This window comes from Pleuronectes platessa, chromosome 10 (genome assembly GCF_947347685.1).
Source record: "Pleuronectes platessa chromosome 10, fPlePla1.1, whole genome shotgun sequence".
Classification (NCBI taxonomy): domain Eukaryota; kingdom Metazoa; phylum Chordata; class Actinopteri; order Pleuronectiformes; family Pleuronectidae; genus Pleuronectes; species Pleuronectes platessa.
In genome coordinates, this window is record NC_070635.1 from 23,951,592 (window position 1) to 23,977,694 (window position 26,103).

A 26,103-nucleotide genomic window follows, 5' to 3' on the forward strand; every position below is an offset into this window, starting at 1 on the left:
TGTGAAGTCTGTGACGTAGGCTCACGACGTATGTTGTCAAAAGAAAAAAAGATGGCGTCTGTGTCAGAACTGTACGATGTGGGTTGGGAAGGTAAGACTGGATATAAAATAGATTCTCCTCATGTGCCATTGAGACCATTGGATTACTGTTCGTGTGGGAGCATGTGCGCCCGTGTTCGTCCATGGGGGAGAGTCGTCGTTGTTCCACACGGAAAAAACACAAGCGAACAAGGCAACGTGAAGTGCGTAGCTAATGCTAGTTAGCTTGTCTGCTAACTCCTCGGGTTCATCCAGTCATTCAGTGAACGCACACCGGCTCAGTAGATGTCTTGTTAAACGAGTTATTGGTGACATCACTCGTGCTTCGTGTAGAAAGCTTTGTGTTTTAGTCGGATAACTCCCTGTCTGTAGCCGGTTAGCCAGTCATGGTGGCTCCTGCTAACGCTAGCTGCAGCTACGTTTGTATAGACCTCTGGTTGTGTGACTGAACGGCAGTAATAACTACAGTGATGTAATAATGATATTACAGCCACGTCGTGTGCACGTATGAGTGTACACGTAGCACAATCATCATCACAGTGGTTTGAAGTTGTTCTAATTTGACACATTATGCGATAATATACATACGTATCTATTCAGTCCCCCAGGGTGTCTGAATATCCCCGATACATTAAGTTGCATCACCCACATCAGGTCAAATGATGGTGACAATTCAATGCAAACGATATCACAGCAAAGCTTCAGTCGTGTGTTGCACATTCCCAGAGTTGCAGTACCAGACTTTACACAGATGTGTTGATACAGACCACTGTCCTGATGGTTTTCATCTCTTATGCCACAGAGATGAGAGACAAGCTCCGCAAATGGAGAGAAGACAACTGCAGGAATAGTGAACAAATAGTGGATGTTGGCGAGGAACTCATCAGCGATCATGCATCAAAACTGGGAGATGACAGTAAGTGTTTCAAGACAAAACAATTAGCACATACAGTAAGTCTACAGCATTTTTACAAGGGATACACATGAAAACAGGTGGGCGAGATGGCCAAATATAATTCCCTTATATCAAGGTAAAAGTTTTCTTATCTGTCAAATTAGATATTTATAATCTGGAAATGTCACCATATTATTCCTTTTTAAATACTTGATCAAGTTTGTGTTTGACCTCCTCACTGGGCTTGCACAATGCATAATTAGAATTCTAGATGTTGATTTCCTGCCCAGCTCCAAACACATGTTTAAACTTCCTGTTTTAGAAATACTTTTGTCCTTAAAGATCAACTCTTGTTAGCAAACAAAACATGTCTGTTTTGGTAAAAACACAACGAACTGCTTATCCACTTACCCTTGAAGCTGCTTACAAATTAGAGTAAGAGATGAGTATAACCTCCAGTTAAAAAATAAATAAATAATAATATTTACAGAGACTGAGACCACATTAATTTATTAACTGTGCGTTCATCTGGACAAACATAAATAGGCACAGGCATGACTGAAAGACTCTCCTGAAGTACAAGATCGCTTTCATAATACAGACAACCTGGAGATTATGAAGGGAAAAGGAAGAATACTTCAGTTGAATAATGGATCAATGGGATCAGGTTAATATTTGTATTTATCTTAGCTTGGTAATATAGAACATGAGTACTCACAAGACAAGCAGATAATTGGTAAAAGTAGAAAATTAATTCGAAAGATGATTCATATGTAGATGTACAATAAGCAGGGATATCATTGACACAAGTAACGGGCCAAGTACAATGGTGTGAACAGTTTCCTTTAGGGAATCTCTGCTGCCTAGTAAGTACATTATGCTTCTTTTTCTCATTTTATATATTGGGCAACAGTGAGTTCTACCAACCATTAACATCTCAAAAGTCACGGTTTCCTACAGTTCTGTCCTGTTGCATTACCCTGTAAAACTCTCCCTTTTACCCCATTCTCATGATTCATACATTCCTTAAAGGGCTGGATACACACTTACATGCCATGGTTTAATTGAAACCAACTCTTAAATTGGCTGTGAAATGGGATGGCAATTATCAGAACAAGAGTTGGCATCATTAAAGACAAGAAAAACTTCAAGCGTTTGTTTGTTTTGTCATAACCTGCCAGTGTCGGGGTGGAGTTTGGTTTTCTTTTTCTTTTCAATTAACACAGGATGTTTGTTGGGCCGAACATGTCAGAGCAGTCTGTCAAGCATGTTTTACAGATTCCATTAATAGGCTGCTGTAGCCAAGCCATTAGTCAGTTTGATACAATGTTACAGTTGACAAAATTATAATGCTTCATTAAACATTTCATTTAAAAAAAATGTTTTTAATGTTCTTTAAACTTTTAATTAATTAAAATTGTCTAAATCTACTTTACAGAACACAGTATAATGTAATGTCTTACCAGCAGTTACCAAAAGTAGATTAATACATAAAAAGACAAAACTTATTATTTTTTTAATAGAATTGTTGTGTTGGCGGTTGTGCTAGTTTTTAAATGGAACAACGCTGACAGTTTCAGACTTTCATATAGGTTTTATTTATTTGAAAACAGGTTTCTGCCCTAAATAAATCTCTGGATGAATCATGGAGGAGAAAATAGATAAATCAGAGGTTTCTAATATAAGTAGAGTATGTATGGATAGTTATGTATAGATCAGCATTAAAATAGCAAGATAGTGAATTTTTACAGTATGTTTTAAAGGCTGAGCTGCAGAGATATACAGAAATATATTTTTATGAATTGACTATTGTTATAGCTACTGGCTGAAACTGGAGATTTGAAACTTCAACATCTTACAAACATTTATTTGACTTTAATGTAAAAATGTAAAAATCCATTCAAGAATTTGATGTTGAGGGAAAATGTCACATAACCTTTGACCAAACCTTGCTTTATATTGTATTAATAGTGTTTCCCACAGAATTTGATTCCATTTGTAGAGGTAGTTGATGTATACAATACCTTTGCAGACATAATTATTCAATATAACTGTATATAAGGTGCACCACTGCAAAAGTTATAATTTACAAATGCTTTAATCAAACAATACTTGTGCAAAGCTCTTTATCTGTTTATTGTCAGTCTCACCTGTTGCGTCTCCCCCACTAGCTCTCCCACTGCAGCATCTTGGCTGCTTTCCTCCTCCTCTCTTACATCTCTCTCTTCATCAGCTGCAGATATCCCCCCTGACCCTCTCTTCCTTGTTGTATATGTTTGACCCTTTGGACTCAATTTTCCTCATATCTAAAAACATGCGTGTTAAATAGGGAATTTATGAATGCTGCTCTTTGGTAAATGTAAAACTGAACTATCCGATTTTTGGTAAACATTTCCATTGTTATAGTAAGCTCCGATAATCATAGATGTTACTATTTCACCTGAGGATTGTGGGTAGTGTTTTTCTTGTCCATGACATTGAACCACACTCTTGAACCACAGTGTTGAGCTCTATTCTGATTGTCTTCTTCCTCCATCTGCTTGTGCTCATCTTTTAATTGAGAGTGCACACAAAGAAGAGAGGCTTACAGATGAGTTAGTGTGTGTTCGTTGGAGAGAGAGAGAAATAGAGTGTAGCAAAGAGAGACAGAGCGAATAAATAAGCTGTTTTCAGTTCTATAATGAAATTAGCTTTTACCAATTTGAAATAGTAATACAAAATTGAAAAATCAATATGTAAGTTTCTTGGAATAATATTGTGCCAATATAAATAAATCAGTGACTGGAAAACACTGATGTATTTATTGAAATTGCTAAATCTATATTTTTTATTTTTAGTGAAAACCATTTGGAAGTAAAAATGTGTTGTGCCATGTGAGCTCAATAATGGTTTACACAGTCACTCTGCTCACAGAAGAGGATAAGAAATGTTTCTTCAGCTGCTCTAGTTTCACAAAACATTAACATGTTTTTACGTAGAAATGTAGCTCACCTCTTTTCCTCTGGTACCATTAACATCCCCTTCTGGATGTGTCACCAGTGTTAGTAGAGAGTGTCAGGATGTCATCTAATGATGTGGAGAATTGTTAGGGTTTGCAGGTGTATGGTCATTTTCAGTTTCACATTTTCAGTTCAACTTAATTTTAAAAGTGAGAGGTCATCATAACAAGCAGAAAAACATATTTTCCCTAATAGGGCTAGAACAACCCAATTTTTCTTAAATGTAATGTTGTTACTGCAATTAAATAAGTTATTTATTACACTGCTGGCAAATACATTAAAATGAATTGAGAAAGTTCTTTGAATGAACTCTTCAGTTGTTGATTCACTTGGTGGATGCCTGTTTGTGTGCAGATGACGAGGACAGACGTACACGTTCAATACATCATTTTTCATGTTGCATCGGACAGTGGAAAGGAAAGGGCGTTAACACAGTCTTCTTTGTGTGTGTCTCTTCTGCCCAGTATGGATTATTTATGAGCAGGTGATGATCGCAGCGCTGGACTGCAGTCGGGATGACTTGGCTCTGGTAAGTTTTTACTGTACTTCCTTACACACCCAGGAGCTTCAAAAGCAAATGTACGGTCTCTCAGAGCTATTCCAATTTTGCAGCACCCATTTTGCCAAATGTGAAAATCTGATTTTCATTTGGCCAAATGGTATTACTCTGTCTGTACTTTGGAAAAACAATTTGCTGAGAGTTGGAATTAGAGAGTGTAGCAAATGAGAGGAGAAGCATGCTTCAAATGTTAGCTGAACTTGGCCATCATTTACTGCCTTTTTCCCCCCAAGATCTATTTGCCTTCCTAAAGCCTAATGTGATGTTTCTGAGTTCATGTTCTGAAATATTTATATCTCTGAAAAAAAGTAAAATGTGCACAGGATAAAAAAAGACAAGAGGCCAGAGTAATTGAAATGGTTCATCTGTAATCAGTATGGAAGTGACAAATCCTTTGGCAAAAAGAATGACTCATAGAGAACGAAGAAGGCAGAACTCAGTCATTAGAAATAGTTGTCTGTTGGCTATCCTCTCAGCTCTGCTGCCAAACGTTTAAGAAAAGCACAAGGACCAGACTTGAGCTGATGGATAGCGCAAACGATTCAAATCACGCTGCAGACTTTTCCATCTCATTCAGGATAATGCTGAATATGATTGCAACCATTCCTTACCTCTTACACTTCTCTCATCAAACAAAAAAAAGCTCTGAATAGAGGGGGAAGGAGAGTATCCTTACTCGATTAATAGCAGGCAAGGTAGCCCAAATGGTTAACATATAAACTGTGAAGTTTATTTTTGAAAGCCTGCTTGCGTATCACTGTATTAGGTTTGTTTAGCTGGAACAATTCAAGGCAGGTGGTTCAGGTTGAAAAATCACGAGTATCTGTCGAAGTAAGCGTGTGAGAGCATGAGTGTAACACAAAGTTTAGCTACAGCCATCTGTAATTGGTCTCTCCTCTGCCCACATCCTTACAGACCTGTCTGCAGGAACTGAGGAAGCAGTTTCCAGATAGCCACAGAGTGAAGCGATTATCGGGCATGAGGCTGGAAGCTTTGGAACGGTAAGCATCGGACCGAACAAAGGGCTGACAAAAAAGCACTACCTTGCTGTTATTTATGATACTTTGGGAGGATTGGGGGCAAGAAACAGTTACCAGGTCTTAAGTGGTACAACGGTCTGGGTGTGTGTGGTAGGGTGTGTTTATGTGGGATAACCCAGCATTCCTTAGGAGAGGAGGGGAACATAGAGAGGAAAGGTTCAATGCTGGGTAGTCCTGTGGCCCTTATGCCTGAGTTAGGGATTCCCGGGATGGAAGTGGTCAGATTCCACTGTTATTGTGGGGGTCCCTCAATCTTCTTTGGTTTCTGTTCTTTATTTTGTCACTCCTCATCTTTTACCCCTCCTTATTTTCATGCTTTTTCGACATCCTGTTTCGGTGTCTGGGCTGCGAGTATGTCCCCTAAATATTGACATGTGCTACAATTAATTTTTTTGCAACGGGCCCTTGTCGTCCTCCCTCAATGATGGGTTTTATTTTTGAATCTGCAGTTTGTAAAAAAGGAAGCAGAAAGGAGCATGAGCAAGAAAGATAAACAAGAGGGGTATTTTAGTCTGCTCTGAAGTAAGGGTAATTCAATGTGTTTACTTCCTCACTCACATTCCCCACCCGGATCACCATTGCTGGTTTATCGGTTATGTCAGAGTTTATGTGATAATTGAGAGTGATTGCTTCGGCACTGTCAGATTAAATAAACGGCACACTGGGATCTAATTGGCAGCAGACAGAGCTACACTTGAATGACACAGCTTCAAACGGCAAGGTCCTAAACACACACACACACACACACGCACACACACACGCACACACACACGGTTCCTAAATAAATCGTGAGTGGTTGCCTGGTGCCATCTGAAATCTCCCAAAGTGTGGCTGAGTAATAAAGTGAATGTGAGGGAAGCAGCAGCGCTGGAAGTGGGGCTGCTCAGCGTTAATGGAAACCAGAGTTGCTTCTGTCTGTTGCTTGCTGTGGGCGGGGCAGTTTCTGATCACTGAACCCCTCCTTTGACTGCTAAAATGTTAGCATTGCAGATTTCCCCCAATAGAAACAAAAGTTGAAGACTCATCCGTCAGCGCTTGATTGGATATGACAAGTAAAGTTCACATGCCTCCGATTCCCAGATTTCTTTACCATATGATTTGATTTTTACAGCTCATAAATTCCCCTCGTTAAACAGAATCATGTGGTGCAGTCCAAGAGTATAGGCTAGGCTGCTTATTGTGTAAGATATTGTTGCTTATCAAGTTCATATGAGTGTATTGTCGTATTATGTTCGGGCCAAGAGACAGACAACTGGACCTGAGCAGTAGCTCTGGACCTGGAAAGATGTAAAAGCAGCAATTTGATTTTGTTTAAAGGTGAATCAAACTGGATCCAATCAAATGAAAATACAGACTTCAAAACAGTACACTCTGTTTGTATTGATTTCATGACTCAGTGTGAAGTGATATAAGCTTCTCACAATGTTGGCTGCGTGACCAGCAACCTAAACTTAAATGAGTATTTATTTCCTCCTTTAGATCACCACTGATTTCTGAACAGGGTCACTGTAATCACAGGAACCTGCTATGCTGTATACAGAAACTTGACTACCTTGAACTCTGTTGGATTTCCCCACCACCTAATTTTAGCCAACAGGGGACTAGGATCTGGGATTGGTTTAAAAAAATAAAATAATAACAAACAACTTTGTCTTCTTTTCCCTTTCTCTCAAGATATGACGAGGCCAACAAGCACTATGATTCCATTCTTCAAGATGACCCCACCAACACGGTAAGACTGAGGTTTCGGGACAGATTGGGGGAAAATCTCTCTGCTTAGCCTTCTACTTTGCTCCACTCTGTGGTCTCAGCTTTTTTGGCGGGCTTTAAATCTGCCAAAGCACTTTGGTGTCAGTGGTGTGAGTTTGCTAAGTTAAACTCCCCTTGGCCTCCCTGACCTCAACCGCAGTGCTGATCAGCCTATCACCCACACAACTGAAAAGTGTTTAAGGGGAGGTGGGGGTGATTCATGGTCTTAGTCAGTGGCAGACATGTTTGGTGAAAATAAAGTGTAAATAAGGCACTGGCCTTTTGAAGACAGTGATTTACTGAACCTTTTAGACCCCCACTCTGGACCAACGACTGAGCTCCTGTCCCGGCTTCTCTGTTGTCATCTACCAGCTTTGGGGACAAAGTCCTGCTGATAGGTAGACGCAGACGAGCCCAGAATAACCCTAATTTCTCCGAAGCACTCTGTGCTTCCTTCTCTCCCCAATTTTCTATTCATCTCTGTGAAATGACTTGTCTAGCCAATCCCACACCACCATCTCAAAACATAATGTACCTGCTGTAAATTGTTTCCATAAGGACACGCAAGAAAATAAATCTTTTAAAGGGTTTTCAAAAGAAACCATGACCTTATTTATTTTAGCCGTACCCATCCCCCTCACCCCAAAGATGTTCAATGAGTTTCCTGTACCACGCTGACATATGGATCGCTTTAGATGGGTTAAACATTTTTCTAGCTACAAACAACAGAATAGACGTCCTTGCTTTGGATGCCATGTGAAGATTCTTCATATCTTCAGCTGTCTAATCTAATCAAATAGAAGCCTTACTGAAAAAAACCTCTAATAATATGAACCTCTCTTTAATGTACCCCACCCTCCCTGCTTGCTTTCACTGTGGCATAGAGGAACAGCCTCCTCATCTGTATGTTCCCGCCTCCCACCATGCTCTGCCACAGCTGCTGCCTCCCACCATAGTAACTCCCACCTTTACTTTGTTAAGACCATCTTGTTTATTTAATACTTTTGTTGCTGTTGGAAGTTTGCAAGTCGGATTGGCTCGTCAGACTTTAAAATGAGGGATAGGACTGTTTTCATGGGCTTGTTCCCTCAGTTTCATTTAAAAGAGTGCTCAGGTCGCAGGAGTATTTCACAAATCCGTTTGAAGGGCTGGAGAAAAATTATGAAATGTTTTAATTTTTTATTTTGTCCAGCAAGTATGTGCATTTCTATTGATGCTGATGTTGGCAAGAACAAAAGCCATACAACTAACTGAAAGACTACCAACCAATATGATTGGGGTATCCATCTTTAGCGATGCTAAAAAAAGCAACATCTTGCAAAAACATTTGTGTTTAGTGATATTCTACTTTACTCAATTAGGCTTGATAAGAAAATAACATAAGGATAATTTGCAGTGAATTATCTGAAGATATTCGGTCCCGAATATTCTGTCCAAGACAAGATTGAAGTAAAAACCACAAATCGCGTCATTTTCTTGTAACACTTTCCTTTTCATATACAAAATGTGTGCTGCTCAAGCGATTTTTTTTTTTTTAATTTTTATTTTTTTTATTTTTTTTTTTTAAGTCATTGTCATAGTGTGCAACAATTTGCTTTAGCATCCCTTAACTGTTTTTACAATGGGAGTTGTAATTTCGGTGAATCCCACGGCACCTCCCAGACACAGCACAGATCCTCAGGGGATTCCAGAGACATCCTCGGAAAGGGAACGGTCGGTTTCCTGGTCTCTGAATGCTGGATACTGCCACCCTGGCGAGTGTAGGATGTCCGTCAAACATGGGGGTGGGAATGGAACAAAACAGACAAATAGGTTCTCTGTCCATGGGATATTAACCTTAAACCCTTTCCCCCCCCACAATCCTTGTCCTTAATGACTTGGGTGTAGCAGTGGCAGGTGGAGCGATGACATGGTGACATCGTTCAGGTTTTGCAGCGAGGGCTATCTCCTCCCTGCATGTTGTCCAACACACTCTTAAGAATTGGGCGAGGGATGGGCCTGAGAAATGGCGGAAAATTGGCGACCACAAGGAAGACTTGCGAGGCATCCCAGAATGCGAAGCAGAGATTGGAAACTGAGCTGTTGTAATTACAGGCTGTGGAATAGATGTGGTATCCATTAACCAAAATTGTTGAATCAACAAAAATTGCTCAAGGTTTTTTTTTTTGCCATGGCGGTGTCCAAAGAATGTTTCAAACTCTTAGCCCTTCCATTGCTTGCTATGTTCCAATACCTACAGCAATGATCTGGCAAAATTCTTGCCTGCGTGCGTAAATGCAATTTTCTTTCCACCTTTTTAGTTCTTCTTCTGACTATTTTAGATCACGAAGTGACCTCAACATTTGCATACACATGTGCCAAATGATCATTTGTTTACAAATGGATAGATTCATTCGTTGCTTTCAAATTTAATCGCAATATTCTCATTTTAGCATAATCATTCAATATAAACAGGTAGGATTTCTAAAATAAGCCACTGAGGTCATATGGACGACTCTTGAGGTTGACCCACAAGCAAATGCAATTACAGATTTATCGTAGAACAAGATTTAATTTGTCAGGGTTAGGTTATTTGAAATTGAAAGCCTCAGTCCTGACTTTTTTTTTTACCACAAATGCTAATTATTTCCAATTAGTAAGGGAAGAGCTTGATTTAAAAATTTTAAATATGTTTTGTAAAGGGTCATAGTGGAAAATAAACACCTTAATTGCCTTTGTATACAAGAAAAGTTTAAAGCATCATAAAACATTTGTTTAGTCTGACACTTCTTCCCTTATTCACCTACATAGGGTGTGCTATGTGTGCCACACTTGTTGTGATGTTTCTTATTATAAAGAGACGTTGCGGTAGGTCATAAAAAGCCAGGGGTGATGTAAATAATCTACTCTTCACTCCTAAGGCCTCCTCAAAGCGCTAATTAAAAAGGAATCATGACAACAGAGGGATCAGACCCACTGCCAGGTTTTTCTGGATCATTAGTTAGAGAAAGGAGGAGAGAGGTGGTTTGGAATTGCTTCTCGTTTAATAAAGTGCTGTGTGACTCTTAGGGCTACCAACTTCCATATGTTCCTTTGAGCCCCAAATGGTTCTTTATCTGGGAAAAAGAAAAAAGGAAAAAAAGTTGGGGAAAAAGGGAGGTGGGTGTGGTGATGGTGGGAGTGCACAAGTGCGGAACTCCACATTTAACATCAGTGTAGAGTTTGTTGTACTTTTTCTGCTTTCTCTTATTTTGTATTGGATGAGAAAAGATCCCACATGCATATACTTTGGTCTGAAGTGAGTATAAATTCCTGAATATCACATAGCATCAAGTTTTTTTTTTTTTGTAGTCAGATGACACAAAAGGGAAAATAATGACCTTTCACTGTTTATTGTTGCTCAATAGTTTTCTATCTGATTTTAATCATCAAACAAAAATAGGTGAGTTGAGGCTTCAGTTTTTCTTTAAGTCGTTGTATCAGCTTGATGGATAAGTTGTTTTCTTATGATGGATGTGTCAGAAGAGGTCCAGCTTTACAGCCCGCAAGACATGACTCATACACAGTCATCAGTAGCTCTGGTTATGAGTATAGAAGAGGAAGCCCCATTCAATCAAGTGCCAGTCCATAAATAAAATAGGCTGTGGTAGGGTGGTGCACTCCTAATGGAGTGGCAGCCTCCTGTTAAGGTTTTCACTCACAACCAAAGGAGGGAGGAGGATTGGGGTAAGACATTTGGTAAAGTCAGAGCAGCAGGAGTAATACTTTCTAATTCAGATTGATGAGAATCTAATCCACCTTGAGGTCACTTCAACATCGGAATGAAGAGGAAAGCAATTTTCAGCTGATGTAAGTTGGGCCGTTGGAGTGCTCGCTGCGTGCCGTGTCGGCAGGAAGACGTTGGGGTTTTGGGGAGTGTGCCATTTTCCCCACTTGTTTAGGGTATGACTCACCACTCTATCTCAGCCACTGAACTCACTCCAACTCCTACACTTTGACTCATAATGTGCGTGTCCATCTCCTGTTGGCCACTATCTCCCATTACATCTTGGTCGACTTAGATACATTTCACTTCCTTAGTTATAATATGATTGAAGTTAAATAAGTTGTTATGTATCTGCACCCTTTTTACAAAGTTGCTGTTGTAATACACTTAAATGCTGTTTCACCTTATATATTATCATAAGAAGAATCTGAATTATTTGTCTCATGAGAGTACCAACACTAAAAATACAAAGATGTAGACACTGAAACTTAGAACTCTTGCGCTCACTCCTTATCTGACCCCCCCCCCCCCCTTCCAGACAAACACTGGAGATGGTGAGGTCCTAATCCTGTGTTTACTCTCTACACTACAGGCAGCAAGGAAGCGTAAGATCTCCATATTGAAGGCCCAGGGGAAAAGCGCCGAAGCCATCCGGGAGCTCAACGAGTATCTGGAACAGTTAGTATTTCTTTAAGACGGGGAGAGGGTAAAAAAAAACTCCTACCACCCCTGGCTTTTATGTTAATTAAAAAACTACTCTGCTTTCAATTGAGCTGGCACAACTGTGCATAAAGTACTACAAATTAATTTCGTTTACCTCAAAAGTTGAATGACTGTCATTATTGGTATTGTAATAAGTAATATTGTACTTGCATTTTTACTTAACTATGTTACAGATAGATTCCCTGATTTGAATTCACTCTACTTGATGAATTTATAAGCAACGGAACTTATTGCCATTTTGTGTTTACAGGTTTGTTGGGGACCAAGAAGCGTGGCACGAGTTATCAGAGCTCTACATTAATGAACATGAGTAAATACTTTTTTTTTTATACAACATATTTTAAAATCAGTTTGAATGGACCCCAAGAATGAATTGTGACAATGAAACAGGGAAAATTTGAATTTGGCAAGACAAGTTAAAAGAGGTCAGCAAGTAAGATTTTGAAGTTTCATTAACTGTTGTTATCCAGCTCTACAACTTAAAAAACAATTTTATTTATATTTTCTGTAGTATATAAGGGATCTAGGATTACCTCAAATTCTGATATGGAGGGCCAAATTACATTAATTGTCTATTTGCCTTCTTAAAATACAGATTTTTGTAATGATGTTAGCCACCTTTGTAATTACAGCCTATCTGTGTTAGACTTTACTACATAACGTAATCTACCTTTTATTGCAAGAATCACAGAATAAATCATCAGAGAAACAAGGAAGAAATGGTAAATATCTCAGTGGGATAAAAAGCACTAGAAAAGATAATAATAGGGTCAGGACATGCAGGAAATGATCTTCAGCCAATGCAGTTGTCTGTTTAATCTCGAAAAAACACCCTTTATTTGAATAGTTAAGCCAAAGAAGAAACACAAGTGCTCCTTCTCATATCCATTTAAACACACTGGCATAGTATCACCATGCTGGACACACTAGAACAACTGATTTGAATATGAATGTTTTCCTCATAGAGGCAAAGTATAACAAAAATGAATAAGGAATAGGTCCAACACCCTGCAGAGCAAAATTCATACTGTATAGCTGATGTTTGTTTCTGTGATTCTAATTATTTTAATGTGAACTATACATTTAATGATATATTTTAGCATATACAAACTTCCTTCGAAATTAGTTGTCCGTTTGCAGCCACCATATGTTTTGGATGAATGTCAGTTTAAAACTTCAGACTGATGGCTTGATCTCCAGAGGGTCGTTGGACTGGCCACAATGGAAGGCGGTGAGATTCCTAACTCAGCCAGAGGTCTCAAAGGAGCCCTGTCCATGTTTGTCACATAAGAGTAGTTTAATAGGATTTCAGTCTTAAGTCGCCTCTCCTGAATGTGAGAGTAGAAAGACTCCCAGACCCCCAACTGATATCTCAGTTGCTAAGGAGAAGTGCCAGACGGACTGGAGCATTGCAAAAAAAATATATTGCCTCCTCCAAGAATCATTTCTTCTGTGTTTGTTTGTCGTTTGCAGAATTCAAAAACTACTCAACCAATTTATTTTTATGAACTCTACTGAGTGCCATTCGGCCATTTAGTTCTTTGTCACATTTTATCTTAATAGTCTTGGGCTCAGAAGTGGCTGAAGCTGCATATTTAGTTGAACTGTTAAACTATTGGCTGTTCTGGTGTGTCCAGCATGGTGATTTAAGAAATAGTCTTGTCCTATATTCTAAAAAAGGGTGCGTGTGCACGTGGGCATGCACGCGCACTAACCCCGGTTGCACGGTTGCTCTGATACTATAGTAGTGGGAGCAGGAATGTGTAGCACGTTGAGAAGGCTACTTATTGGATATTTCATGCCTTTGTCTGAGAGGCTTTCTTGTTGTAGTAGTCAGAGGAAATCCAGGGGTGAGCGGATTATCTCCCAGCTTATCCCCACACTTCTAATATATCACACCATTCACTCCCACAGCCCCTTATCTATAGGCGTGTCAATTTCGTTTCTTTGTTTTCTTTATTTTGGGTTACAAACTCCCATTTCCCCTCCTCCTCCTCTTCCGGATAGCCTGGCATTATCGCCTTTTTTCCAGAAGGATGGAGCGGGAGGCTGCGAGAAAGGAAGAGAGAGAGAGCACTTGCTGTGAAATTCCCAGGAGAAGGTGGTGGCACTTTTCTTTCCCCCCCAAGCCAGAGAAAACAGAGGCTGATGGAGAAGCGAGCAAGAGAAATAAGCTCTCCTCCCTTCACTGCACAACACCCTGGGAGCTAAGAATAAACAAAGCAGTGTGTCTCTGCACTGCCATTGCAGGGTTGTTAGGGTTGCAGCAGACATCAGTGTTAACACATTCAAACTGTAATTAATATCCTCTGAGTTGACACTTCTAAAACAATCCTCACGCCAAAGATATTTAGACATGGGATTATTTTTTGCATGGAGCCGCTGTTGGGATCTGCAATTGGCGCTCATTCTGACCCAGCCTGTGAGACTGTTCAGCAAAATTGGACTGGTCATCCAAAATTACAGGATAAATAGTAATAATTTTTTCAAACATGCTTTAGACAGTCTGAATCCATTTTTGTCTTAAATGCAGTCAGAATGTGGTATTAAAATGGGGGAAAGCCCACTGCTGATGGTTTTTACTAACCTCCAAAAGAAACAAATACGATTCTTACAGTCTCGCACATGATGGTGGCTACAACCTTACTCAAGAGCTGTGGTAAAGAGGGAGCTTAGGAGCAGCCGTAGGGAGTAGCTTAGTGTCGGTGGGGTTTGATGGCTCGGAGGAAGAGCGCAAGAGGTGAGGGTCTGGCTCCGTTACAAGATTGTAGTTGATGGCTGATGGAGCAGGCTCTGTTGCAGGCCACGGCCACTGCACGAGCACATCTGAAAGTTTTTATGGAGAGGAAGTGGTAATTGTAAGCAGCCCCCAACCATCCAAGCCCTCTGATCTCCCCCTCCACTCAACCCCTTCCCCCTGTTTATTTCTTTCTTTCTCTGTCTGCACCTTCCTTTCCCCTCCTATGCTGTTAATCTTTCTGCTAGTTACTTTGGCAGACTTTAAATAGCCTGATAAGTTCTTCATGTTGTCGCAGGCACATAGTGACAAAGAGGTCCCTATCTTGAGAAGCCCGGTGACACATGCAGACCTCTTTTGGTCTTTTAACGCTAATGTTTATTCAGAAACATATAAAATCGGCTCAGAAGTGAACCATTGGCTACACAAAAATGATTGTAACTTTGAATTAGTTTGAATGTGTTGACAGAAGGCCAGTGCAGCCCTATTTTACGGCGTCGTGCGTGCGTGCGTGCGCGTGTGTGTGTGTGTGCGCTTCCATTTGTTAGGGGCGTAGACGTTTTATTGCTTTGTATTCCAGTGATATACTGTGTTTCAGCTCAACTTGGCCTGGTACCTTGAAGGGGAAACTGTATTAGAAATGGAGTGGCAGCAGATTAGTGTGAGGTCAACAGCTCAGCAGTCTGCTGCTGAGAAGTGATCTCATCTGAGTATAGGCACAGTGTGCCAGCTCTTACTGTAGTGCTGACCTCAGGAAGGTAGTTAACTACACATTAAAGGCTGAAAAAACACACAGACGAAAAAGATTGATCCTCAGTGTCCCCAAAGGAGGAAGAATCACCATACTAGATAGGCTTTTACCTTTCCAGCTGTCTGCACTGACTAACCTTTACTGTAAGCCTTTAAATAAACCTAGTCATGTGGTGGATCTTAACGGATCTCTGCAACATCTAGTGGGCTATAAGTCTGTCGCACCCGTGCCCCATGTAGTTTTCAATTCAGATTTATACCTGCAAATTTATTGGCCATAGATGTTGTTCTTCACAGTTGAGCAAGCTAAAGGATGACATATCCACAGCTGTATCAATCGGCTTACTGTTTCTCTTGTCATTTCCACAGCTATGGAAAATCTGCGTTTTGTCTGGAGGAGCTGATGATGAGCAATCCTCACAATCACTTGTACTGTGAGCAGTACGCTGAGGTAGGTACGCGCTTGGATGTCCGACATCATGCATGGGGCAAACTGTGGAATATATGTTAGAGCTCTGTGAAGGGTGCCTTTCTCAGTAACAGAGACACTGACTGACATACTTTAACGTCATTGGGAATATAAGTTCATGAAGGGAGATGTGTTTACATGGGGTTGTCAAGTGTTGCTTATTCAGATGTTCTCCTGTCATTGCTTGAACTGCCCCTCAGCACAGCTTAATGCCTTTTCACACAGGTGAAGTACACTCAGGGGGGACTGGAAAACCTGGACCTGTCCAGAAAGTATTTTGCCCAGGCGCTGAGGCTGAACAACCGAAACATGAGGGCATTGTTTGGTCTGTACATGGTGAGTACGGCTCTGCATGGAGAGAAAGTGAAAAGAAAAAGCGAAAAAAATAACAACAGCAGAACCCTTTTTTGTTACCCTGTGGTTTGTCAAGGTTGAGGCTGGCCAGTGAGTGTGTCAAGTAACACTGTAGTGCATATGTATGTGTGTGTAAATGTGTTTTTGGGGGGGAGCAAAGAAGGTGCTGTCAGACAGGTCAGCTCACTGCTGACTCAGACGGTGAACTCCAGCATAGGAAAAGTCTGCCCCTCTGGAGCTCTTTACTTTATAATAATACCCCTTTAGTGAGACCTTCTTTATGTTTATGACTTAAATAAATAAAGTAGGCCCAGAGAGAGAGAGAGCGTGAGAGACACAGAGAGAGGACAACTGCTGTAAGCTATCCGACCTGGTGCCAGTTTGATTGTAGTATTTGCCAAACTACCTTTTCTTCCATGTATTTGTTTAAATAGGATGTTGTCTGCTCGCACCAATGTATCACATGTAACTGAGAGCTGACATAAAAACACAAACAAAGCAGTGCAGTGAATAAAGCGTTGAGAGTGGAAGCAGGTCTAACACAGAGAGGCCCAGTGTTTTCCTCGAAGCAGCAATGAGATTCTTCAGGTGGTCCGAACACCTCCCAGCAAACCCGGACACTGTGAAATCACCCCAGAGGTTTAAGCAGCGTACAGGAGGAGCAGGGCAGGGTTCAAACCCAGATATTTTCTTCTGTTACCTCTCAAGTTTGTCTGGAGATGGAGCAGCCCCTGCACGGCTTCCTGACAAGTCCTCTACTTTTTAATGGATACTTCAGGAAAAAGATCTGACAAGATCCTGCTCTGGATCAAAAACGTTGTTTAATAAAATGTTTAGTTATTTTCTCATCTACTTCAGTTGGGGGCTTTTATCCATTATCAGTCACTGATCTGTCTGAAGAGCAAGTTTTGCGCATTGTCAGCTCTGATCGAAGGACCGTCTCCTGACAGGTGCAAGAGGTTCAGTGAAAGGCCAGGAACTTTCACCATCTCTCACCATCTAAGTCAAGACTTGCTAGCACTGACCACAGTTGGGTTGTGGGTTAGTTACTCACAACACTCACACAGCGTAGGGATTCCCCTCCATAATGGTGCACACTGTTCTGTGGGGATAGCCTGTCTGTGTTGACATCATCTAAATTGAGGTTTCTCCCGAGTGAAAAAAAAAAAAAAATAGAAATAAAGAAAACGCTTACTAAAAAGAACAGAAGCCAAACCATTTTATAGAAAAAGCAGGGCCAGGTTGATTGGTGTGTAGTTAAAGTTTCAGCACGCTGGTAGCGAGGGCTTTGAAGTGCCGGCAGGGTAAGCCCTCTGGGGTTTGCTGTGTGGAGATGATGGCAGGAACATGGGAAAGACATGGGATTTGTGGTTCAGAGGGGAGCTGTGGGGGCAGGCAGAAACCGTGATTCACATGGCGCTCCTCTCACTGTTCACCGGGTTTTCCTTCTTTCGAAGACTTACCAGGCCCTCTCATCCCCAGGAATCGATGGTGTTGGAGAAATTAGGCCCCCGTTAAGTGACAATTTACGCATGAAGCATTAAAACGCTCACTTTTTCCCCCCATAAATGATTTCTCCTGTGTCATCAGGCCAAGGTCTGTTTTTTCTCTCCACTCTGCCACAATGACTAGTGGAGTGGTAGATGGTAAGAGTGGTTGCACATTCATCTAAATTACGCCTTTTATTGCTGTTTCACCAAGTTGTGATATAAGAACACCCCTCTTCCCTCTTCTCTCCTTCTGCTTCTTCCTCCCGCTTTCTGTTTTTCCTCTAGTCTGCAAGTCACATCGCTGCCAGTCCTAAAGTTAGTGCCAAGGTGAAGAAGGACAATATGAAGTATGCTGCCTGGGCTGGCACTCAAATAAATAGAGCTTATAAGGTGAGTCATCATAAGACTTGATATAGCAGCATCTATATTCAAAATATATTTTTTCTTGCCTCCATATCTTTAGTGTCTATCTACGACTGAGAGTTTTCACTTTTTCCCACATCAAAATTCATTTTACCAGACACTGAAAACCACCGACCATATTGTTTTATGACTCTTCTGTTGTGTTTGAGCTTTCATGGGGTATTTGCACACAATGTCCAAACATCCAGAAATCCCCCTCATTTGCATAGTATGCAAAAAGTATTCACAACCACCAAGTGACCCGTGAATGCACAGCAATCCTGATGGATGCCTTTGACTCGCAGCGCTGAAATTACAACCCTGGTGTCTTTCAGTGTGTCTGGGTACATTTACTGTTGATGTGTTGACTTAAGGCCACAATGTCTGGTAAGACTTTATCCCACACCCTGGCTTCACAGATGAGCTTCTCACAGAGCCACAAGCGGATTCTTCGAGGACGGCAGTCATGCTAGACTGTAGCAGGGAGTTGTCTAATTCGTTGCTTCAGTGATCTTCAAGTTGAACTGAACCTTGAAGATCCGCAGCAAAATCACGAGCCTGAATTTAGACTTGAGTCGTGCATGGTTTTCCTCACGGTGTTTAAAATGAAATCAACGATCTCAATTATTTTCCCAGAGAGGTGTTGCTCAAACTTCATTACTAGGGGCTAATAAACAGATGTCTGTCCATTTGAAAGTGTACACGTGTGCCCGCATATTAGTATCTGCAAAGTGTTGAGGGGAAAAAGTGAGGAGCCGCTTAGATTGTTTAACTAAAATGGTTTACGACGTTGTTATGGCACCCTGAGTATTAAAGCATATTTAAAAGAAATCTTATTTTGCCATACGAGCCCATATGTGTTGCTTATTTGGGCTCCGACAGTTAAACATGTAATAAGTGGTTCTTTGCTCAGCCTGTGTGGGTCCTGTTGAGAGAGAGAGGTTCCCTGCTGAGCCTCTAAAGACCGCGTCTCACCGCACTTGGCTCCCCTCGCCTCATAGACACATTTCATATGTCGAGCACACAGACATGTGTGTGTGAGTAAAGTCACAGAGAGTGTCTGAAGCTCCTGTGAAAGAGAAGCTCCCGTTCGTTCCTGTACGCTCAAGTTGAGGTGGAAATGAACCGTCATGACCAAGGAGGTGTAGCCTGTTTTGTTCAGGCTCAGACTTAATACACAGAGATAGATCTGTTTAATAAAAGAAAAATGCAGCGGCGGTCTTGGTCAACAGAATTGGTCAACTAAATGTGACCGCTCCACAATACTCGCCACTTTGAGCAGACCGCTTGCTGACCTCACCGTCTCAAGAAGTGTTTGATCCCAGCAGGGGACATGATAGATATCTCCAAGTGCAAATGTTTCATCTTGTCAGGCGCCTCAAAGAGGGAGAGGGACAAAGTGTTTGAAAATCATATTTTTAGGAAACTTGGCAGTGTCTAAACTTTTGAAGGACATCAGTGAAGCGTTATAGGAATCAGGCTTTGACTGGACATCTGATGTCGAGTAGAAGGTAAAAGGGCTGCCGACCTTATTTCTTGTGGACATATCACACTAATTACAACAAATTTAATATTTGTGTTTCAAGCTGATTATGAATTCATTAATGCCAGTTGCTTGGATATATGGAAGTAGATCAAAAAGCTTGGAAACAGATCTGCAGCAGCATTGCAACTTCATCTGAAACTCATTACAGGTATTAGACAGTACCGTAACCAGTAGTGTAGCACGTGTTTTTCCTTGGCTAAATATTTTCTTTATTGCCAAGGAGGCATGAGAGAGGGTTTAACCACAGGCAGAGGACACACGTGTGAGATTGATGATGTTGGCTGTTGTGAATTAGCTATTGTGTGTCTGCAACAGTCCATTACGTTTCATTTAGCTGACGCTTTTATGGAAAGCGACTTACAATAAGTGCATAAAACTATGAGGGTACAAACCCAGAACAGCAAGAATCAAGTAAGAACAGTTTGCTTCAAAAAAGCCAAACTACAAGTGAATATGACAGCTTTATAGAGAAGTCCTAGTTGCTCATTCACACCATACAATTATTGTAAAATTAGGGTTGGTAATGCTGGACAAGCTAGCAAGATCAGCCTATACCTTAACAAAATTCCACAGATACATCTCACCCCCTCCCATTGGAGCTATACCCCCAAAGTCATGAACGTGTGCTGCCTGACAGCTGTTAGAAGCTGACTTTTCAGTGACTGACTCACTAACTTCCGGCCAACATCTCTTCTTTACCAGTGTATATCTGCTTTCGGACATGGAGGGAACTCCTGAGATTAACCGGACATTCTCCAGAGGGGCTGTGTGTGTTAACGCAAATGTCTGACTGAGAGCCTCTGGACTTTCTGTGGACTTCCTCCTGCGTTTCCAATATGAGACAGAGGGGGAAAAAACTAAAAGAAAACAAATACCTCAGAAAGAAAAACTGTGTCATACACCTAGAGGACACAGACGAAGATGTCAAAATAATTTTTGATGATAAGAGCTGAGGCCCAACACTGTGTCTTATGAACCCTGGTTAGTGACAGACATGTCGTTAGTGTCAGATGGCTACACCAGTGAATTCAGGCTGAATGAAACGATTGACCATATTTATTGCATTCCTGCAAGGGCCACAGACACCGTCTTTTGTCAGACACTTTTTATTACTGAAGGCTTTTAGGACGTAAAGAGGATTTGAACAAATAAAATGAAAAGTGTTTCTGAAACAGATTACCAGCCAAAGCCTTAACTAGTTAATGAAGTTTCATTAAAATCATTGCCAGGGAAGCTAACGTGTGCATCAACATGATAGATCGACCATGTTCTAGTGGCCCTGAGGAAAATGTTTATGGCTGTGTTGTTATGATTTCAGACTGATATACTTGTGCTACTCTTTGAGACCAGTCTACAAATTGTCAAAGAGTTGACTATGGTTTTGACCCCATGCTGTTGATAATGAGACACCTCAGACAGTTACGCCTTGGTCCTTCGGGGAACATGATCTGAGCTGCATCCCACCCTTCTGCTCCTGCCCTGGTGTACAACCTCCTGTATTTGTTTAAGTTGCCTGGTAATAGGGGGTTGTACTGGGATCTCAACTCGACTGTGAGTGTGCATGTACAGTTTGTGTATGCAAGCTCGGCTCCAAGCACATGTCAACTTGTCTATGTTTGTTTTTAATGGCTGCTCTGTTAGAAGAGGTAAATGACAAGGTGTACTGTTGCCCCCTTAATGGTTTTGCTCCCTCGCCCCAGTTAACTGACCTATGAGATCTTGAAAAGGAGTGGCGGTGTTGGCCTCAGTCATACTGCTGCGGGCTGCTGAGGGCTTGTGCTGGCTGATTGATAGCCCCTTTAAAGCGTTGCTCGTGTCAGTCGTCCACTTTTATTAGGCTCTTGTACCTGGTGATTGTCATACCTCAGTGTGAGAAAAAGGTGGGCAGGTGAGTGCAAGTGGGAGCAGACGTCAGCGAGAGGTCACAACTGACTGGGGCTCTTTAAACAAAAAAGAAAAGTAATTACCTTGGTTGGGTCGGCTGACATGTAAAAGACCTGTAGATGTGTGGGTTATAGGTGCAGGAGGCTTTAAAGCAGCCCGGCATTTCCTGCCCTGCTGCCCTAACTCTCCAAACAGATTCTCTGATTAGCTCTTCTGTCACGGACCACGGTCTCCCGCTGCGTCACGACTCTATTATCATATGCTCTAAATAGATGTGGAGCTGTCTGGTCTGCTCCTACTGTTTTAGAACAGGGCAGGAGTTAATGTGGTGGTCTCACCTCAGGCTGCGGAGATAATTGACTACCGGGCCCTGGGTAATGGTGCATTAGGCAGCAAGGCAATGAAATACACTAATTATTATAGCTACCAGACACACACACACATGCGCACACGCACGCCCTAAATCTAGAAGAATGAGTCACAGTTGGAAATTACGTAGCCAATTGCACACCTTAGCCAACTACCCTCTCTAAGTTGGAGTTTGGCAAAGGAAAAAGGAAAAAAGTTTTGCCATGTAAATCGAGTATAGGGTAAAGTTAGTTCCTGTTTGTTTAAAGCCTGTGCAAGACCAAAAGTTTATCGAATTTAGGTGTCACAGCAATAATAATTTGTGCTTCATGATGAATGTAGGATTAAACTGTCAGGGTGTTTTATTCTACAAATAGATAGCATTTAGAGGATGAGTCTGATCTGTTGGTGTATTGGGGGGATTAAAAAATCAATATGCCACCATTGGTGAAAGCACAGTACTTACATTTCTTTAATTGTTTAAGTGTTGAACTAATTGTGTTGTGAGGGTCAGTGTCATTGCTTCAGTCTGAGGGAGGACACCATGTCTAGAGGCTCCTCTCTCACCTTGAGGACATGTAGGATCTGCTCTGTTCAGGGACAGTATTGCCATGTGGTTAGAACAGTATCCGATGTTGGACTCATGGTAATGGTGTTTGCATATTAAGTTAACTTTAAGGAGACTATGATGCAGTTGTCTCCTGCTTGATCATCCCCAAGGCCAATACAGAGCTGCATATATTTGTTGAATTTGTGTACCTGGATTGTGACCTGGTACGTGATGGAGTGTCTGATTGATGTGATTAATTCCTTGTCTTTTTTTAGATTTAACTAAAAAAGAAGAGTTCCTTTGCCATCACCAGTAGAGGAGTTTGCTTATCTGTTTTCCCCCAGTTAATGATGTTCGACCTCTCGAACGCACTGGAAATTAAGGCATTCTATTTCCGTACTATCTTGCCAAATTTGAGTGTTCACATTGGTGTCCTGTTTCCATCACTTGTAACAGGAGCCGGAGCTGATTCAAACTTTGCACAGTCATTTGACCCGGAAGTTATTGTTGATTGTTTCCCAATGCAGACAAAAGCCAGATGTTAGTGGGTGTTAATGGGTGGTTTACAAGCTCCATCAGTGGCTACTGTTATCTGCCACAAAGTCTTTTCTGATATTACCATTAAAAGTACTTTAAGATTAAGTATCACAATTTTGTTTTGTTGTAGTTGAACTTCAACAGGCTAACATCCTAAATGTAGCTTATAGCATCTTAACATCAGCTTGTTTGTTTTGTCATTGTGAGAAAGATATTCCATTAACGTTAGCATTCGTTAGCTAACACAGCCTCGTAGCGCCGTGACCTGCTGTCATGTCATGGCAGACTGAAACTTGCAGGAAATGTGTCGCAGTTCACATTGACTACAATGGCAAAGCTTGCATATGATGGCGCTGCCGGACATATGTGTTATAACACAACTAATGCAGCACTTTGATACCTCTTTGGAGACATTTCATAAAGATTTATGATGGTGGACAAATGTGCAGAGATGAGGTTAATTGGACTCACCCTTCATTATATTCCTGGTCCCCTGCCCAAGGTTAAGGAAGTTGTGTTTCTTTTTGCCGTGTTTTGAGGGGATGCCTCGTCTGTTGGCAAGATTAATTGGAAAGAGAAAGTGTGTGCCTGTGTGCGCATGCATGAGTTATCTTGTATGTGCTCGTGGATTATAATTTGCGGCACTTCCTGTGAACCCCCGTGGACACGATGCTAAAATTAGAAGGCAGTGTTATGTATTCCTGAACTAGAGGCTATGGAAGTGGACAAATGTGGGCATCCTTATCTGAGCGTACACAGACACTTCAACACACGGACACACACACACTGAAAAATGGCATTTATGCAACATTTTTTTTAATTCTTTTCATGACTTTTTACCTATTCTATCTAATGACACTTGTTGACTCCAAGATCCTTATTGCCTCTGGGACAGGGATGTTTTCTCTCAGTAAGTGGAGCGTGGTGTACGGTGGATGAGTTTATCAATGCCTCTGTGAGGATGTGTTCAAGAGTGTTTGGCTGTTCATTACTTTAGTTGGCAGATGAGCTGATTTTCTCTTTTTCTCTCCCCTGCTATCTCTCTGTCTCTGCCTTTCACCCTCTATCTCTGACATGCAGCTGGCCGGTCGTGGGACTAAGGAGAACAAATGCTCCATGAAGGCAGTGGAGGAGATGTTGGAGTCCATGCAGATCACCATGTCCTAGGAGCCGGCGCCCGTCTTTGTCCTTTCTGTTCAGTTGGAGCAACTTGGCAGCTCAAATAGTCTTGCAATGTGACCAGAACCAGATAATTAACTGTTTCTTTCTATTTTGGATCTGTAATTGAGTAAACTTTACATGCTCAATGGAAGACGTTCCTTTCCCACCCAGCTGGTACCTACAACTGCAACAAGTAGTTAATAGTATGAACCCTGTGCTCTTCCTGAGACTGGACTAACCTATTCCCATCCCTTTCTGTCTTTTAGTTTCACCTTGAACTGATATCACTAATTACCACATCATAGCTATAGCCATGTGACCAGTAAAGATAACAAGCTGTACAGTAACTGCTATTTATAAAGACAGTATGGAGATCGCACCTGTTCACACTGAAGTGCTTTATCGTCTCTGTTGTGTCTGTAAATTACACATCTTAACTAAATAAACAATGTTTTTCCTTTTGTGAAATTTATCAAAATGTCTGAACAAAATTTGAACTAATTGTGGAGTCGAAAATGAAAAAAGTGTAGTAGCAGATTTAATGTTTTGTTTTGGGGATTTCCATGTGCCTTTACGTCACGTTGTTTCCAGCACTCTGACACATTTGAACCTGCTGAAACTACACTGTGAAGGGATGAGAGGGACATTTGTCATTATGAAGGCAGCAACAGGGGCCTCTTCTTCCCCAGTGATTCCAGCTGGGAAATCCTGCCTTTCAATTACCCAAGCCAGCAGCTGAACCGACTTCAGCACGCTGAAGAACACCTCTGTCATTTCAGTTTAGAGAGCCTCGGAGAATGCTGCCAGTAATTAACACGCCACAAGTTGGAAAGAAAAAAAAATCTTTGGGAACATGCATGACAGGCAGGGAAGAAAGACATCTTAGTGCAGCGAGAGGCAGCCCTGGTTTCCTCTGCTGTTGGAGCACAACACTCAGTTCACTTGGTTCTGTAAATGCTGAATTTGAATTGATCCGAATGATCATCTTAAGTTGCCGCTCATCCGTGCAGGGTCAGCTGTAACTTCCATCTCTCCTGTTTATTAAGTCATTGCAATTGTCTCATAACTTCACTCTTCAGCTGATGGAAAACTTGAGTGTTGCGTTTATGGTCTTTTTTTGGACAGCCTTTAACTTGAGAAGTCACCAGCTTACAGCCCGGAGTGTGAAAAGCCATTTTCTCAAAATGTTAATGCTCTCTGGCCTTGGTCAGTGGATGAATGAGCCTGCATTTGATTTGTCTCACCAATCTGGCGGAACCAGTGAAAGCCAGGGGACGTTTTGAGCATAAACCAAGTTACTTTTTACAGGAAAGGGGCTGAGGCTACATGAAGAGGTACAGGGTGAAAACTTTTTGACTTGGGGCAAAGTTATTCCTTTTTGTTGTAGCTCCAATGTAAATCTTGGTTCATGCAACGGTAATTTATGAACTTATAAAGTTATCATTTAAAAATTATAAATGTCAATCAATTTGATGGGTAGTCATTATGAGGTATTGCTCTCCAATGCCAACCATACTGAGGCAACAGTGCCATCTGTAGTCTGGATGAAGTACTACTGAGTTGGGTAAAACCTTTGGCTGTGCAGCAATGAATGACTATGCACTTGGAAGTCGGCTACAATTGTCATGCACTGGACTTAACCTGTATGTAATGTTATTTCTCGCCTGTCTGCAACTCTGATTTGCTGAGCAAGGAAAAAATATGGGTTACGCACCACTTATCAGTCATGAATCCGATAAATAAAGATTTCCCTTTCCTCGAGCTTCCAAACATATCCTTGTAGAGTCAAGGAAAATAGCATCTTGGCCCCTGTGTGCACTGTACAGTCAGAATAAACCCAAGCATCACTTCTCCCTGTTTACAACACCTCCAGCTCCTGACAGCCTTTTCAATCTTTCTCCCAGTAGTCCACAGCTTATGAATACCTTGTAAGTCCATACCTGGACAACCGAGCCAGACCAAGAGACAGCAAGGCGAGGAGGGAACCTTCTAACCCCACTAAGCTGTTGGCTCAGCTTAATTTGTGAAGGGGAGTCGCTATTAGTGCTGCCCGTAATCCTGGATTCCCTGGGAGATTAGCCCCAGGAGAGGGTTTGCTTGTCTTCAGCTGCTCTTCAGTGGCCAGG

At 41.4% G+C, this 26,103-nt stretch overlaps 1 protein-coding gene across 2 annotated transcripts; it reads left to right on the top strand.

Moving 5' to 3' along the window:
* emc2 (ER membrane protein complex subunit 2) lies at window positions 1–24,455 on the top strand. Of its 2 annotated transcripts, XM_053431659.1 has the most exons (11): window positions 1–91; window positions 842–955; window positions 4,398–4,462; window positions 5,408–5,493; window positions 7,207–7,264; window positions 11,619–11,704; window positions 12,000–12,059; window positions 15,606–15,687; window positions 15,931–16,041; window positions 17,835–17,939; window positions 23,897–24,455. In XM_053431659.1, exons 1-11 carry the CDS (start codon window positions 31–33, stop codon window positions 23,981–23,983), a joined length of 915 nt encoding a protein of 304 aa, XP_053287634.1. In that variant the 5' UTR covers window positions 1–30; the 3' UTR covers window positions 23,984–24,455. The 2 variants fall into 2 exon arrangements, with proteins under 2 accessions (XP_053287634.1, XP_053287635.1); XM_053431660.1 differs by lacking the exons at window positions 17,835–17,939; window positions 23,897–24,455 and adding an exon at window positions 17,650–17,706.
* The last annotated feature ends 1,648 nt before the right edge of the window (window positions 24,456–26,103 follow it).